This window comes from Penicillium hispanicum (genome assembly GCF_028827665.1).
Source record: "Penicillium hispanicum strain IBT 35686 chromosome Unknown utg000007l_segment0_segment0, whole genome shotgun sequence".
Classification (NCBI taxonomy): domain Eukaryota; kingdom Fungi; phylum Ascomycota; class Eurotiomycetes; order Eurotiales; family Aspergillaceae; genus Penicillium; species Penicillium hispanicum.
The window spans coordinates 280,240-296,039 of record NW_026623199.1 but is presented as its reverse complement, the minus strand read 5'-3'; the positions used below and the strand labels follow the sequence as shown (position 1 = coordinate 296,039).

The following is a 15,800-nucleotide window of genomic DNA, read 5'->3' as shown; positions in this document are numbered from 1 at the left end:
TCCTGCCAGTTCTCTTCGTACCTCGTTCGCCCACCTATTCAACGGATAGTCCGTCGTCGAGATCGTCGTAGTCCGTTGCATCGTGACCCAGCGCGAGTGCCTCAATCGTCTCCCCGCCTTCGTACTCGTCGGCCTCGGTCTCCTCCTCATCCGCATTCGCCCCGGGTGGTTCGCTGGCTGCGAGATGCGCAACGATCTTCTGGTTCACGCGGTAGCAATTTATGATGTCGTTGGTCACGACGCGAGACGGCGCAGCGCTTGCCTTGAGTCGACATAACGTCTCACCGAAGGCGTGGAACAGAAAGTTGTTGTTCGGGCGTGATTGTCGCTTGTACATGTAGGACGCTACTAGAGCGCACCACTCCACGCGGCTGTGTCGCCAGGTATGCACCAGCGGATGGGAGCCCAAGCTGGGAGGCTGGAGACTGCCGGCCATTTCCACGGCCTGGCGTGCCTTGAACGCATAGTCCAACATTTCGTTGGAGAACGATCGGGTCCATTGTTTGTACATCTTATCGACTTCCAACTTGATGGTCTTCAGGACAGTATGTAGGTCTCCGCCTTGCTGTTGATCAAGCTCTGCGGCCTTTTCGGCCTCATGCCACGGACGAGTGAGGTCATCGTCTAGACTGCCAAAGCCTTCGTTGTCCGGGAAAGACATCTCGAACTGCCTCATGATAAGGTCCTTCTCATGGTCAGCAACCCAGAATTTAAGGTAGTCCACGATGTTGGTCTTCTTTCGTTTGCGATGTGGATCCCGATAGGCCGGCTGATTACGAGGAACTGGACTGATCTTGGTGCGGTATTGCTGCCATGCCGGCTCTGATAGATGGACGCCACCTTTGCGCCCATCGACCAGGTGGCTCAGGAGACAGGCAAGTTCCATTGCCTGTGCGCAATCGATCGACTGGTCATACGCAATCTTCTCATGCTCCCTGGTACACCGTCCAAGATTCGACATGGTGAGATTGAACTTGAAGGTGCTCTGCAAGAAATCCTCTGTAGACTTCACCTGTGCCATCGGAACGGAATGCTTCGTCAAGCCAAAATGCTCGGCAGGAAATTCCTCATCTGGGAGATCGGAGTTCCTAAATTCCTGTACAATATTCTGATCCCAACAGACCCACGGCGTGTCGCCATCATAGTCGCCGCCGGACAACATGTGCGCCAATGGCATGTCCCCCTTCGTCGAGAAGACGATCACATCCTTGAAGTGCCGGAGCTCGTGTTTGTACACTGCCGTGCGGCGCTGGATATCCGAGGGTACATGGGCGGGCAGACGACCGACCAGGACATCAATATTGTCCAAGCAATTGTCCTCAAACTGGCCATCCGGATCTCGCCAAGTGCTTGAAAACCCCAAATGCACTTGATGCGGCTCTAGAACTCCATATGGATCTGCGATACAGTACGCGTACGTTGATAGCGGCACCTGGATGTGCAGCTCTTCCACGTGCCGATCAAGCAGGTATTTCAGATACAATCGTAGTCGCTTACGCAGCGGATGGAAACTCCGTGGCGCAAAACCAGCTTCAGACAGACGAATAATGAACTCGGCATCGTTGGCCACCCACTCATCCAGACACCGGGCTTTGCTTGCACCCTCGCCAAAGGGTCGGAGCTTCTGCAGTAAAGCTCGACAGCGGACATTACTATCCGACTGGAGAACACTTTCAAAGTCCAGGTACAGCGCCTTGATGCCAGATCGCATCAGATCGGCAATATACTCCTTGACACGGCCGCCATGCTCCAAGATAGCCAGCAGTTGAATATTCAGATCCACCGGATGTAACGGTTTAGCCCAATTTACAACTTCAAAGGTCAACTTTTCCCGGTCACAAGGTTCACGCCAATCCTGCGGATGCGGATGGATTTTGAGTTGTGAATCCGAGATCTGGATCCAAATGTCATCGCCTTCGCGAGAGTTGGTGATCGCTGACTGATACCGGTCCACCATCCAAAGACCCTTGGCCCCAGCAATCCGGCCTTGAAAGGCACTAGGTGTCGCCCCGGAGATTCCAAGCTGGTCACAAATCTGGTTCGCCAGGGATCTTGACATCAGCGCACACCCGTCGTTCATGACCCGCGGCCGCGAGGGATCGTCACGCAACCGCAAGATTTGAGTTGGTCGCACGACCACCGATTTCCAGGTCTTGGACAAGCCCAGGGAAATACGCTGGAAGAGCTTGCAATTACTCTGGTCTGCATTCTCTGCCTGGGGCATGTGCCATTCTAGCAAGTTCTCCACTGTCATGGGCGTGTGTGCATCACTGGCCTGCTGTGGAGAAGAGAGGACTGTGAGCGAGACTCGAGGCGACTGGCGCAAGAAGTCCACCCCATCAACCGCGAAGAGCTCGACTCGAAATCGGGATTCCCCCTTGGTCTTTCGCTTGGTCTTGACTTCTTCGACATAGAAGGCCCGCCAGGTTCGCCCCAGGCACTGGTGGTCATGTCGTGCCAGCCACGAAGCAATCGACTCGCGGAGAACAGATGGGTGAGAGTCAAATCTGAAAGGGGAGGAGGGCGCGATGGGGCGGGCACGGTGAGAGTCAGGAATCTATCCGACCCAAATCGCCGGTGAAAGCGGCAGGTCTTCTCCGTCTTGAGGGGGTTCAGTCTCAATTTCAGAATCCCCGGCTCGGATTCGGAGCACCAGTCGAAGTCGCCTGTCATGACGATCACTTCCGATTGCTTGTCTGTCTTGAAGCTGCCTATAGCAGCATCCCAAGCCTTACGAGAGCTTTTGTCGGGAAGAGCTTCTCCATTTCTCATGCTGTGGTTGGCAATCCACGTCCAAAATTGCTCATGGGTCAGAAAGGGCGCTCGGTCACCGCAAAGCATCATGTCGATTGGAATCCCCCACGCTCGGCCGATGCGCTCGAGCTCATATCGAAAGCGCAGCGGAATGCTCTGGCCGAACGGTTGTGTTTTTGAAAATGGCCCATGCCGCAATAGCTCTGCAATGAGTTTCTCCTGGATAGGTTGACTCGATTCGCTCGACAAGATTTCATTCGTCAACAGCTTATTGAATGATACATCCATCTTCGATTCCTCTTCTAGCCAGTGGTCAACAATAGAATCGGCATAGGTCGACTGGGTCTGAAAGGGCTCCGTCACATCAGTCATTTCCGTGTTGAAAGAATCGCCTAGGTGGGTATTATGGGATGTGAAGACAGAGGACACCGTCGTTGAAAAGCTGGTGTTCATGGCATCCATGGCAGGCGGCGGTGGGTCATAACGCCTTGTGCGATCACTACGCGGGCCAGACTGGGATGCTGTCAATCTCTCAAGAAAGGTAGATGGCTTCTTCATCGGCTCCGATGACCAATTCTGTGCAATGTCAGACGTTGCGCTTGAGTCCGAGTCACGATGCGGCTGGAGGGACAGATCCAGATTGGCGATGTCAAGCGGAAGAGACGGGGCTGCGACGTTGGATTTGGTGGGCGAATTGGGCGCTGTGTGAAATTCCTCTTCGTCGTCATCAGAGAGCCTCCGTCTCTTTTCGAGGGACAGGGACGTTGCTTTTTCAGTGGCGTTCTCGGAGACTCGTTTGGAGGCAACAGAACCGCCGCTCACCATGTACATCTCGTCCTCCATCAGACGCACCAGATACTTCAAGCGCACCTCTTTCTCATCATCGCTCAGCAGGTCCGGCTCCTCGCTCCGCTGGCGGATTCTGCGGCCCGGCCCTCTCGCGCTGACAGCCGGCATGGTCCGTCCGGAGATCCATTCCTCGAAGTTGGTCAAAATCCGATGGAGATTGGCCTTGCGATCATAGTACAGCTTGCGCAGCGCCTTGTAGGTGCGCCAGCGCGTCGAGGTTTTGTTCTGAAGAGCCGAGGGCGAGTTGTTGGCGGGATATGGAATGTCCAGCCCGAATTGAGTGTTCAGGCTGTTGACAAGCCCGCCGAGATTGTCGCGGGGGTGTTGTGGGGTGAGCGGAATCATGTCTCATACCAATCGGGGTGGTGAGATCCAAGGGTTCCGAGGGCCCATTCAGGCACGACTTGACGGGCCGTGGAATTCAGATGAGAAACTTGGATCCACGATCAGTCCAATCCGTGGGGGAGTCGAACAACAGTCCGTTGTGGGGTAAACAAACCATCAAGTCGCAATCATGGCGCAGGACCGTTGGCAGAGCATTGGTAGGTGCGCAATCGCTGATAGGAAGCGATCAAGCGCTCGACGCCAGAGGAAAAAGCAAACACGCAGCGTGACGCCTCGACTTCCTCTGCGGGCTGCGTGCATGAAAGGTCAGAGAAACGCTCAGTGAAAGCAGCGCCGCGTAGGATCTTTAGCCCCCCACTTGCGCCGAACCATCAGCATCGCCTTGTCACCCGTCAAAGAATGCACACACCACCAACAACAGCTACACTCCAATGCATAATTCCATGCCCACCATAGTAACCGAAATCTCAGTGTCTGGTGCGCAGTTCTCGGTAGCATCAAGATCAAGCTGAGCTGGCGTGCATTAGCATATCGGGGAACTGCATCGCGATGTCCTCGACCCAGATGGACATTTCACTATCGACCAAGTTTGCATATTTAGCTTGATTCATGTTCTACAAATTCGAGCAAGGCTGGTGTGGCCATAAATCACCATCGGCTTTGCCAGGAACACTGCTTCCGGAGATAACTGAGCAAAAGTACATAGAGAAAGCCGGGTACTGCAGAAGCTAATTGCTTGAACAGAGTCATTCAGGGAATCCCTTGATTGTCCTTCGCACAGGTTGATGCTATTCAGAACTCCAATTTAATCTGCCCTGATCTCTTCCATTTCCAATTGTCTTGGAATATCCTCGCGCCGGTCGGACCAAAAGTCCACGTCCTTCGGACGAACACGCTTGTCCCCAATGATCAGCTTGTGGCCCACAAGCAGAAAGACAAAAAGCGGCACTCCAACGTACGAGGCCACCAGATGCCAATAATCAAATTTGGAATGGCCGCGTGAATCGAATGTGAAACAATTGAAGACCATAGTTGCTGAAATGAATAGACACATGACCAAGGCTAGGCAAGTCCCAGCAAGACCAAAGCGAGATCGAAACACGAGGCAATCGTCCGGAATACCCTGGGCTCTGCGGGCCTGCACGAATGAAACGTGGGTCGCGAGAATCGAAATCCAGGTCAAAAGACCGAGCATGGTGACTGTGTTCATGAAGTATCCAAACACAATGGTCGAGTTTGTGCGAGCGTTTACATAGGCCAGCATTGCCAGGGATGAGCATATCCCCAGAGCAAAGATAGGAACGCCTCGGCGGTCGACGCGCAACAGAAAGGCTGGAGCCCGGTGCTTCAGGGCAAGGTCGCACATTGCCTTGGTAGCCAGGTATAGGTCGTAGTTGGCAATCGAGAGCACGAATAACAATATACACCCATTCAATGCATGGGCGATAACGGGCCATCCTGCGAAATAAAGAGCTGCTACAAAGGGAGATGCAGCACTTGCTTTGGAAGCTCCGCTGGAAAATGCAAGCAATGGTGACGTTCGAGGAAGAATCATGCCAAGCAGGGTCACCCCAAGGAGATGGAAGACCAGAATCCGATAGAAGTTATACTTGACAGCACGAGAGATGGCCTGTCGCACATTTGGAGTCTGAGCGAGGATGCCAGATCGTTCACTCCCAATATACGCAAAGGTGGCCGACGACATTGTCCCGCAAGTTGAGATAAATCCGGCCTTGGCCCTCCTACCGTGTTCATCGTTAAAGGCGCCCGGGTCCCTCCAATATCGGAAGCCTTTGGGATCACGATCGGGCGCTCCTCCAAGCGCTATCACCAGTGACAGTATCATGAGGACGAACATGACAAAGAGTTTGAAAGATGATACATAGAACTCCACCTGACTAGGAAGCGCATGATGAGCATAGTTTAAAGCCGTGATGACCAGCAGGAAGAGCGTAATCCACACTCCAATATTGACTTTATCGGCTTCCGGCCAATACTCTACCACTAAAGCTGCCGCAGTCAGCTGGTATGGTGTGATGATAGCGTACTTCAACCAGTATCTGTTGATCGTTAGCAATTTGTTTGTGCAGGATGTTCCCATGGCAAGCACTTACATCCAGCCCAGACTGAACCCAAGCGCGGGATCGCAAAATCGACGCGCCTGGTCTGCCACGGTAGAAGGTTTAGGAAGCCATGCGGCAACTTCCCCCAGTGCAAGAAGAACTAGGTATACCGCGAAGCCGACAACGGTGTAGGAGATCATGAGGGCTGCCGGCTGCATGAGGTTAATGACCAATCCGAGTAGGTGTTGCGGGCTCACGAACGCCACCCCTGTCTTCCGGTTAACTCGATTGATGCGAGAGTACAGACGCTTCTGTTGGCATACATGGGTAAACTCAGCCCCGTCGTGATCATCAAGCCTGTTCCAATCGCTGACCCGATTGCTGACAGGATCAATTAGCAATGGTCTCGCTCAAGCCAGAAACCGTGAGAACGAACCGATAATGGCGACCTGACGGGGCGACAATGCCGCATAGATATCAGCAAATCCTGTTGCAAAGTGCTCGTTGTTTCCTTCATCCACAACGTGGTGTTCCACAGCAGTGGCGGCGGAGATATTCGAAAGGAAGCTTGCGGGTTGCACTTGGCTGCTAGTAGAGGACCGTACTCTCCGCCGATGATGTTGGGGAATCTCCATCCGGGGCGACCTCGAAACGAAAGTCAGCGCGATCAGCTCATAGAGGATAGAACGAAGGGGCTCTAAAGTGGATTGGATTCATCGTGAGTCATGCGGTGTAGCGAAGACACGCGAAGCAGGTGCGCGTATGTGGGAAGGAGCAAGTGTGAGATCACCAAAGATGGGATATATTTCTTCTATATGCAACGACGGTCGCATCCGTAGATAGCGATCAAACTCAAGGGGCATGAGACAAAAAAAAAGATAAAAGATGAGAAAAAGCAAGAAATATGTCAGGTTGAATGCCAGCAACTCTATCATCGGCACAGCAGGCCCATCCCATCCAGGACGGTAGCTCGAGTGGCCATCGTCTATGTTACCCGGTCTCGAAGCCGTATGATCGCAAACGCCGAGCGTTGTCAGACGCCCAAAATGAACTAGCAGCGCCCCATTCAATGGGGGAGAGAGGAGATATCGTGAAAGGAGTTTCTCAAAAAATTGATGGAGATTGACCGCATGCGAAACAGGTTGGGATCAGCGGGCGTCGCCGGGAGCAGTCGCTTCCCTGGATTGGTGAAAAATACGTGAAGATCGTCAAATCATCTCGACATGAGAGAGTCGCTCGACTCAGTCCGAGGGAAGATGCGGGTGTACAGGGAGTCACTGGATTCAGTACGCGGGAAGTGCCGTTGGTGCTTCCGCGAGATAACACGATCCTGGTAAACGCCCTTGGCAGTGCCGCGAATGACCGACTCGAGGTACTCGCGGAAATCGGTGGGCTTGAATTCCGGGTAGAGTTCGGAGGTGAGGTGGTAACCAAGGTACTTGGCGTACTCGGGGTTGTTATCACCTCGGATGCCCCAAGAATATTGGTATTCGGCGAGGTATCGGGGAATGAACTTGATCGGGTCGAAGGGGTAGGTTTCACTGGCTTGTCGGGCCGCAAGCACTCTGCTGCAGATCGTCTCCTCGGGGACCTGTGCTCCGAAGGAACAGAAATGGTTAGCCGGAAATGACTCGAGTCCACTTCGGGAAGATCATGTGCGCCTTACGTAGTTGCGGTCAATCTTCTCCTCGCTGATCTCCTCCATGAGGCTGTAGATCTGGTTCTGAGTCGAGACGAGATTGTATGCGAGAATCTTCTTGTTCAGGGTGCGCGGGTCGTTGATGATCATCGCCATGTAGCGACCGATATCCCTCAAGTCGGTGAGCGCAGTAGGAATGTTCCCATCGCCGATGATCTCGTCGTTGCCCGATGTCATGGCATAGTCGACACGTCCGGAGCTGAGACGAGGGTAGGACAGCTGGTACCACCAACCGACATCGACGATCGTGTAGGGGAGCCACAGCTGGCGAATCTGGTTGTAGACAATCTCTTTCTGCGCAGTCCGACTATGGTTAGCTCTAGGCCGAAGGGAGTGGGATGACAGTAATGGGACCACCACCAGCCGCATTGTCTACTCACCTCATCACGCAACCACATCACACCACCAGGAGGTGCCACGGTGATGAAACCACACGGAATGAAGCGCTTGACGCCCGTTCTCTTCGCCGCCTTGGCCAGCGGAATTTGGTCCTGCTGCTCAGCAGGACCGACACAGCTGATGACGACATCGATATCGGCCAGCGCCTCAATGAGTTGCTCCTCCGGAGCCTTCAGGTCGCATTTCCGGATCTGCACACCTCGGTCCAACAGCTTCTGGATGGCGGGCTTGTGGACAGAGATAGGGCGAACCAGGGCGAAAACCTCCTACACGAACACCAAAAGGGAACATGGTTAGCATTGGGTTGATGAATTGGGGGAGCTCGGGAGGTGAAAGGCATACAAAGGAACCGTCTGCGACCAGGCCATTGGCGATGGATCCTCCGGTTTCACCCGCTGCTCCAACCAACAGAACGCTAGTCTTCGACATGTTGGCGGGCAGTGTCAATCAATGAATCGGCAGGTTGTGTGCGTAGTGGGAAGGCGATCTAGTGAATTGGGGGGGGGGGGGGGGGGGGGGGGTTGGTTGATGAAAGAGGGGAGAGTGGGAGGTGGAAGGCGGGAGGTGGGAACGAAGATCGAGGGGAGGGAGGAACAGGATTCAGGAGCTGGCGACGTTATAAATTCCCAGCGAGTCCACCCAAGGATGCTTGCTACCCACTTCTCTCCCATCCGGAGTGGACGATGGTGGGTCGGCAAGTGGATGTTCGCTCCCCAAAACGAGGGGAGATTTTGCCCTTGTCCTACGGGTCTAATGGTCGGACGTCATTCTTCCTGGTCTACCCACCTCCCATGATCCGGGATCTACTGTTATGGTCAGAATCGCATGAGTGCTGCTGCTTCTCCGGTGGTATTTGGTCCAGCCCTGTGGATGTCGACCACGGTCTCTGGCCTCCATTCTCGCCTCACGGGCCGGTGGCTCGGGAACAGAACCCTAACTAGTTGACTGGGTCGGAAACGCCCTTACGTCATGTCCATACGGCTTCCCGGTTGAAATAATGATGATGATGGGGGAAGAGGATGATACCTCTAGCCTGCTTCAGGTCACGCTCGCCTGTGTCTCTAGACTCGATCAAAACGGCCGGATAACCTTTTTCAGTCTGGGCCGGGTGTCAGACTACATACAGTTCAGGTGGAAACAGAAGTCCCTGTGCCTCCGGGATCACCTCGGTCCTACTGGAACGAGTGGTCGGATCGGGCAGGGTCCCTTTATCCCATGCAGACCTCTGATGGACGCAGCATTCCCATTATCATCGTCTTCCCCACCCCACATCAGCGACTCTCAGACCTGCGCGATGACCTCGAATGCAGCAGCCACTGGTGGGTGCTGGGCTGGAAAGTGACGAAATGCAGAAGCCGTGAGATTAGTCACGGAAGTCCGGTCGCTCATTGGCAGCTGACGGTCTCAAAAAACGGAGAATGTCGCCCCGTCCACGGTCGAGGACACGAGCACCAATCACGAGAATGTGGGCATGCGGCTGCCATGGGATTCGAGTCGAACGGGGAAGGGGGCGTAGATGAACGGTAACGTGCAGTGGAAGATCATGGCAATTGGCACAGGGCCAAAGTCGATAAGAGTCCAGAGCAAATCAGATGCGCCATGATTACGGGCAGCAGGGAAACCCAGCCACAACCGCTCTGGGGCGCGGGAGATCGGTGCCTGGGACAAACTGAGACTTCAAGGTCGACGTCGCCGTCGAGCTTCGCGGAAGCCAGTCGGTTGACGCCGCACTGGACGATACCCCATCATTCACCCGGATTTTCTCGGGCGTGAGGGATCCTGATTGATTCCCTCCCCAGTCAATTGAGGGGTGGGTGGGGTTGGGTCGTATGTCCTTAGCGGCCGACGCTGGGAATCCTCTCGATCAAGTAAGCCGGTGTGAAGATCGCAGCTGGTCTCCCTTGAATCATTGTGGAGAATGCAGGACCGCGGAGCTCAGTGCTGCGAAGAATTGCATCGAGGTCGCCGCCGTCCCCGCAGGGCAACTTGCAGCATGGTGGAGTGGGTCATTCTTGGAGAACGAAGCACTTGGTAGGATTCATCGTGATAACATGAAGCTAGGAGGTTGAAAAGTGAAGGGAACCGGTCTAAGATTGAGAGCGCAAGTCTCTGTGGCTCGATCACCGCCTAATTGGGAGCACGCATCGCCAGGACTCATCTAACCATCATCGGATCTGTACGATACTACTCATGGCTCGAGCTGAAAACCAATATGCGAGTAACGAATCAGTGTCTGCTTTGTTGTCATTTGCCTTTTGATTTCTCTCAGGCAATTATGTCCGATTTACCCTCCTGCTATCCTTTCAAACCGTCGGCTTCGACATGGCCTTTCCCTCTGATCTGTAGATTGTTGAAAGCTACAGTTGACACAATGGCCAGCATCCATCAGATGCCAAATCGAGGAACAACGTACCCTCAAGCAACGATTGAGCCGTTCGCCTCTAGGGTAATCCCGTATGCATCTCTGCATGACACCGTCAGTGAGCATGCAATCCTTGACAGAGAGCTCCAAGAGAATCATTCATTGCCTACATGCACACAAGGTTCACATCGTGGACCACATGCAACCTCGTCATTGAAATATTTGCCTACGTCGACGTCGTTTTATTCTCGTCGCCCCGGGTTGCGATAGCCAGTACAGTAAATAGAAACACTAGAATTGCCAAGCGTCGCATTTTGTGGCTAGGTCTCTCAGCGGATGATCTCGTCGTGGATGGATCACTGAATACTTCACAGTTATATCTGCCAGTCCAAGGTCCATTGAAATGGGAGGGTGGGCGATTTTAAACCTGGTAGGATGTCCGGGTAGTCGAGAATATTTTTGAAGGTTAGCCATTGGACTTTGCGTAGTCACTACTCGTGATAGGGTAGTATTGATTCAGAGGCAAAACACCGACCCATGGCCATCACAATATAGATGACTCTGTGCGCCCAGCGTTCGCTTCTCCGCAGTCAGGAAAGTGACTTTCCAACCGGGCCACTCGTGGGCCAATCTATGGTCCCTTTGAGAAAAAAAAAAAAAAAAAAAGAAGAAAAAAAACAAAAAGAACCCGGGGTTCATCTTGTGCAACAAGTCCTGCATCTCATGAAGTACAAGAGCAAGGAGGTAGCAAATCACACACCCCTCGGTGCTCCGATATTTCATTTCGATCCGCTCTTATATGTTTGTGATACTTGCATGGAGTATGTCGAATCTTACTAGGAATTTACCCATATCCGTCTGACAACATGTGAAAAAATAGAAGGAATGCTGCCACTGCAACAATGAACTCGATTCAAGAACAGAACGCTATGAATGCACCCAACCCAAACCCCGTACTCCTGCTTGATGCTTTCCGATTCCCCGAGTATCACATCCGTTAAAACCCGGAGCTCTGCGTAGGCCTTCCCATCCGGGGCCCTGGCCTCGCCTCCGGGTATATCTTCAACTTCCTCACATTCCGTAGCTCCCCTCCACAGTACAACCGCACTGTCAGAATATCTGTGCTTTTGGCGAGGAGCGCTTCTCGTTGCTTTCGCCGCTCCGCCATGATCAACGCCCACTTGGCTCGCACCTTGTCCACGCGGACCTTCCGGGCCCGCCATGTCTGCCTCCAGGTTATCTCTTGATGTGCCATGGTATCGTTGTCATCGTTTGGCCACTCCACTTTGCTGTCGCCCACTGGATATGGGACGATATCTGGATAGTGGATGCTGCACTTCTCGACCATGGTCCAGCACCACTCCCGGAAATCCTCCAGGTCTTCCTCGTCGCGACACAATGCCAGCATGCTACGCCGGTTAAGGTAATGGCGTTGAATGTGGACGTCCACATAGTAGTGAGCAATTACCACAGAAATGTCTGTGTCCAACTTGACGGGCCTGTCGAGCTCCCTGTTCAAGTGCTGCTCCACCAGCTCGTAGTATCGTTGGCGTTGGGACAGGGTGATAACCTTCCAGATGGAGTTTTCTCGATATTTGGGCTCTGGATCCAAGGGTGAGATCTTTTCATCCTCTATTCGGCTGTGGTTCGGGAAGTATGGTGGGTATTGGGAGATTTTATAGGCGCCGCTGTCGATGTCTGCCGCCAACGCAGGCTCGATTTCTTCCAGTGTGCACTTTGTACAGTACAATGCTTCATTTAGAGCTTCAAACTAGAATTTTTGATATCAATTCACGTGTTGCATCAATATGGGGCATAGTTCTCACCAGATCTGTCTGTTCGGTCATCTCCCAAGTCTTTCTCTGGGTGTGCACGTTCGGACGAGTCCAGCTCGTATCTGTCTCAGATTTGCCTCGCTCCATCATTGTGGTGGAGTGGCTCGCGGGTGACATGATTCAATAAATTGTTGGACATTGATTCACAGCATAGGGGTATCAGAAGTTGGTGGAAGATCGGATTAGACAATCGCGGCGAATACCAAACATTATTTTATAGCTCCACGCCGAGGTAATAGTACTCTCCTTCCACAGTTCTTGCTAGTAATTCTAGCACAACAAAGGAATCTATTAACCCTGATGAGACCAAAGCACCTGTGAATAGAAGTGAATGTTTGGGATTATTCACCATATACAAAGGACTTTGACGATGAATATCTACCAAGGTAGTGTAAAAAACCGAGCGATCAAACCGGGAGAGCAACGTCAAAGGCTCTAGACAAAGAATGTCTTTATTTTTAGTTCTGCGATGGGAATCGAAACCTTTTCAAAGAAAATCTCTCTCACTTCCAAGCTGAACGTCATACATAGCAGTTTCGGATCAAATGACAGTTCATCTGAGCGTTGGTCACCTGTGGATGCAGATCGCGGGGGAGCGTGACGGCGTCAGTAGGTGAGGTCGGATTCGGCATTGGGTGATCATTTGCTCGGCATGAGCACAACATAACCTTGCTTTGAAGCTCTGATATGCCTGTATTTTGATCGGGAGTTACTGCCTAAATAATCCTGATTAAACTATTGCTTTGCATTACTTAATGGACATTTGTGTCTTCCTGGTCAAAGCCCTATGTGCAATTCTGGGCCTTGCAAGTATAGCCTCATAATGTGCAATATGCCTCCTGTCCACTAGAATTGGAGTCTTATCGCTGTAAATTCTATCATATAATTGTATGGTAGATGATATCCTGGCATCGCATGCCAAATCGTGCGGGTTGTCGCTCACCACGTCGCTCGCCTTGTAGATAGCCACATCCACCACAAGTCAACGACGACGAGTCATCGACGACATAAGCGCGACGACATAAGCGGAACACACACAAACATTTCGAATACAGAACGAACGTGAAGATGTCAAGCACCATCCAAGCAAAACCTCATCATGGCGAACGCCCCCCTTATCTTCCCGATGGCCTGTCTCATCCTCTCCGGCCTCTTCCTCCTCTGCGTCCACCACCGGACCCTCCGACGGGCTTGGCAAAAAGCCAAGCAGATGGTGCACCGGGCCTACGGTGCCATCAGCCAAAGCATCCGGGTCGACAACGGTACATACCGTCCCCTTAATGCGCCTGAAGTCCACAGCGGAGACGAAATGGCGCCGCTCGATCTCGAATACACGACCGATGCGTCCTCGATGACCGACTCCGACTGCCCCCATCAAGAACCTACGCTCCCCGGCCACTTCGCAGATGCCAGAGCCCGCAACCAGCCTCAAGGAAATGCCAGACACTGGATCTGGGACTGGATGCCAACCTGGGGCATCACAGAGAACGACCCCGCCCTGCGCGTGATGCTCAACGACCTACGCGCGAACGAAGAACGGCTTCGACAGGGCCTTGGTGAACTCTTCAGGGCTGACGACGATGATCATGATGACGAAGAGGAGGACTGGTCTTGGGCCGACGACATCGTCGAGTGGGGACTGCAGCACATGCACGAAGTCACCGACGAGCAAATCATGCGAATCTGCTACGGACCTGAGGGGCGACCGGTCAGACGCAGAGATGCTTGACCTTGACCTATGCGTCCCGATCACGGGGGTTGAGGTGGCTGTGGCGCCGGTATCGATTGGCTCGGCTTATCAAGGTCAGCATGAAGGAGATGCGCGCTACGCAAGGATGTGACGGCGAGGAGTGGTGCGATGGAGCGCATGGCGCTTTTAGTTCGAGCGGCGCGCACGATCTGGTTTTTGTGTAAAGTAGCGAGCAAAAATGCGATGGGACGAGTTACTCCTTCCCTACGAAGAATGCACCTCTAGAGATGGTCAAGCTGGCCTGCGTCAACGTCGGATCCCATCCAAGTCGCCCTTGTATTTCCGCTCATGTCGTCTTTTCATCTCGTGAAAAAACATAATCTCGTAATAAATCCAGGCCCAAGCTCGAGACCCAGTTTGTCAAATAATGCGCCCAGCCATCAGTTATTTACGGAGCGCAGTAACCGCCGTCGACGACCAGGTCGGCACCGGTGGTGTAGGTGGATGCATCCGAGGCCAGATAAAGGTAAGCTCCCTTCAGCTCGTGGGCTTGGCCCTCGCGGCCCATGGGAATCTTGTCCCGCCAGATATTCTTAGTCTGCTCCGGCACGAAACTCGAGATCTCAGTAGCGATGTAGCCCGGGGAGACGGTGTTAGCGCGGGCAAAGCGAACCCATTCTACAGACAACGACTTGCCTGCGGTGGGCTGTTAGTGGGGCTCAATGGGTAGTCATCTGCATGTATGAGTGTGGAGCGGCACCTACAAAGATGGATGACTGCGGTCTTGGCGGCATTGTAGGCAGCCTGCATTTGTGGGAAATTGACGATATGGCCGCTCATAGAAGCAGTAGCAACAAAGCTCCCGTAAGTAAAGTTGGGGAGCTTGTTTCCGTTGATGTCGGTGCCCTCCTCCTTCTGTCGTCGCCAATGTGCTGCTGCAGCCTGGGCACAGTAGAAGGTGCCATCTAGATCAATACCGACGACGTCACGGTAGTGTTCGAGGGGGCCATCGACCATGGGTCCCTGGGTCCAAGGGACACCGGCGTTGGCAATGAAGATGTCGAGCCGGCCGTTGAACTCCTTCACAACGGCGTCGATGGCCTGCTGGACGGCCTGGGGGTCGGTGACCTCAACCTGATAGGCCTTCGCTGTGATGAACAAGGTCGTCGTGAGCTTCAATAAATGATTCCATGATTTCATGGAGAGGATATGGAGAGAGGCAAGGCATACTCTGGACCCCGTACTTGGAAGCAACCTCCGCAGCTCGCTCGGGACACTGGGAGTTACTCTTATACCACATGGCAACGTTGGCACCGGCCTCCGCGAGGCCCTGAGCGACGGCCAGGCCGATACCGGCACCAGCACCAGTAACTATTGCGGTCTTACCCTTGAGGGAGAACATGCTCATCAGGCTGGGGTGCTCTGGTGGGGTAGTGTTGTTGTGGACAAAGAGTCCATTCTGGACTGGGTTGGCAGTCATTGTGTCAAGAAAAAAACAGTGGGACTGAAGGAGAATATGAGATGGAAAATGCAGGGGAAGAAGAGTGAACAAGACGAAAGGTTGGCAGGCACCGGGGTCATGGGAGATCACTTAAATAGAGCTCCTCGTTGGCCATTTTAGACGGGGAACATACACTGGATGTGATAAGACGGTGAGTGATGCGCTGGCGGGGAAGCAGGACGAGACTGCCGTGGCAAGCTGATACATTGACGCCAGTGTCTCGCCGATAGCGACTGGGCCCTGTAGATCTGACGGTATGCGCCCCAGAATAGTCAGTAAAGCGGGTCGAAGTTGGCGGGGGGA

General features: G+C 53.3%; 6 protein-coding genes across 6 annotated transcripts; 1 reads left to right on the top strand and 5 right to left on the bottom strand.

Moving 5' to 3' along the window:
• Positions 1 to 34: 34 nt before the first annotated feature.
• Positions 35 to 3,948, bottom strand: N7459_007889 (RNA dependent RNA polymerase; the record flags this gene model as incomplete). The annotated part of the gene is made up of 2 exons (XM_056947057.1): positions 35 to 2,507; positions 2,567 to 3,948. 2 exons carry the CDS (start codon positions 3,946 to 3,948, stop codon positions 35 to 37), a joined length of 3,855 nt encoding a protein of 1,284 aa, XP_056796567.1.
• Positions 3,949 to 4,753: 805 nt separating this feature from the next.
• Positions 4,754 to 6,646, bottom strand: N7459_007888 (Amino acid/polyamine transporter I; the record flags this gene model as incomplete). Its single annotated transcript, XM_056947056.1, has 5 exons — positions 4,754 to 6,008; positions 6,063 to 6,223; positions 6,273 to 6,279; positions 6,335 to 6,392; positions 6,448 to 6,646. 5 exons carry the CDS (start codon positions 6,644 to 6,646, stop codon positions 4,754 to 4,756), a joined length of 1,680 nt encoding a protein of 559 aa, XP_056796566.1.
• Positions 6,647 to 7,224: 578 nt separating this feature from the next.
• On the bottom strand, positions 7,225 to 8,538 carry N7459_007887 (aromatic alcohol reductase; the record flags this gene model as incomplete). Its single annotated transcript, XM_056947055.1, has 4 exons — positions 7,225 to 7,602; positions 7,678 to 8,004; positions 8,091 to 8,375; positions 8,452 to 8,538. 4 exons carry the CDS (start codon positions 8,536 to 8,538, stop codon positions 7,225 to 7,227), a joined length of 1,077 nt encoding a protein of 358 aa, XP_056796565.1.
• Positions 8,539 to 11,468: 2,930 nt separating this feature from the next.
• N7459_007886 (uncharacterized protein) lies at positions 11,469 to 12,396 on the bottom strand (the record flags this gene model as incomplete). Its single annotated transcript, XM_056947054.1, has 2 exons — positions 11,469 to 12,242; positions 12,298 to 12,396. The coding sequence occupies 2 exons, from the start codon at positions 12,394 to 12,396 to the stop codon at positions 11,469 to 11,471; spliced, it is 873 nt and encodes a 290-aa protein (XP_056796564.1).
• Positions 12,397 to 13,405: 1,009 nt separating this feature from the next.
• N7459_007885 (uncharacterized protein) lies at positions 13,406 to 14,035 on the top strand (the record flags this gene model as incomplete). The annotated part of the gene is made up of 1 exon (XM_056947053.1): positions 13,406 to 14,035. The coding sequence occupies one exon, from the start codon at positions 13,406 to 13,408 to the stop codon at positions 14,033 to 14,035; it is 630 nt and encodes a 209-aa protein (XP_056796563.1).
• A 409-nt stretch (positions 14,036 to 14,444) lies between these two features.
• N7459_007884 (putative carbonyl reductase) lies at positions 14,445 to 15,476 on the bottom strand (the record flags this gene model as incomplete). Its single annotated transcript, XM_056947052.1, has 3 exons — positions 14,445 to 14,692; positions 14,761 to 15,144; positions 15,227 to 15,476. The coding sequence occupies 3 exons, from the start codon at positions 15,474 to 15,476 to the stop codon at positions 14,445 to 14,447; spliced, it is 882 nt and encodes a 293-aa protein (XP_056796562.1).
• Between the last annotated feature and the right edge of the window lie 324 nt (positions 15,477 to 15,800).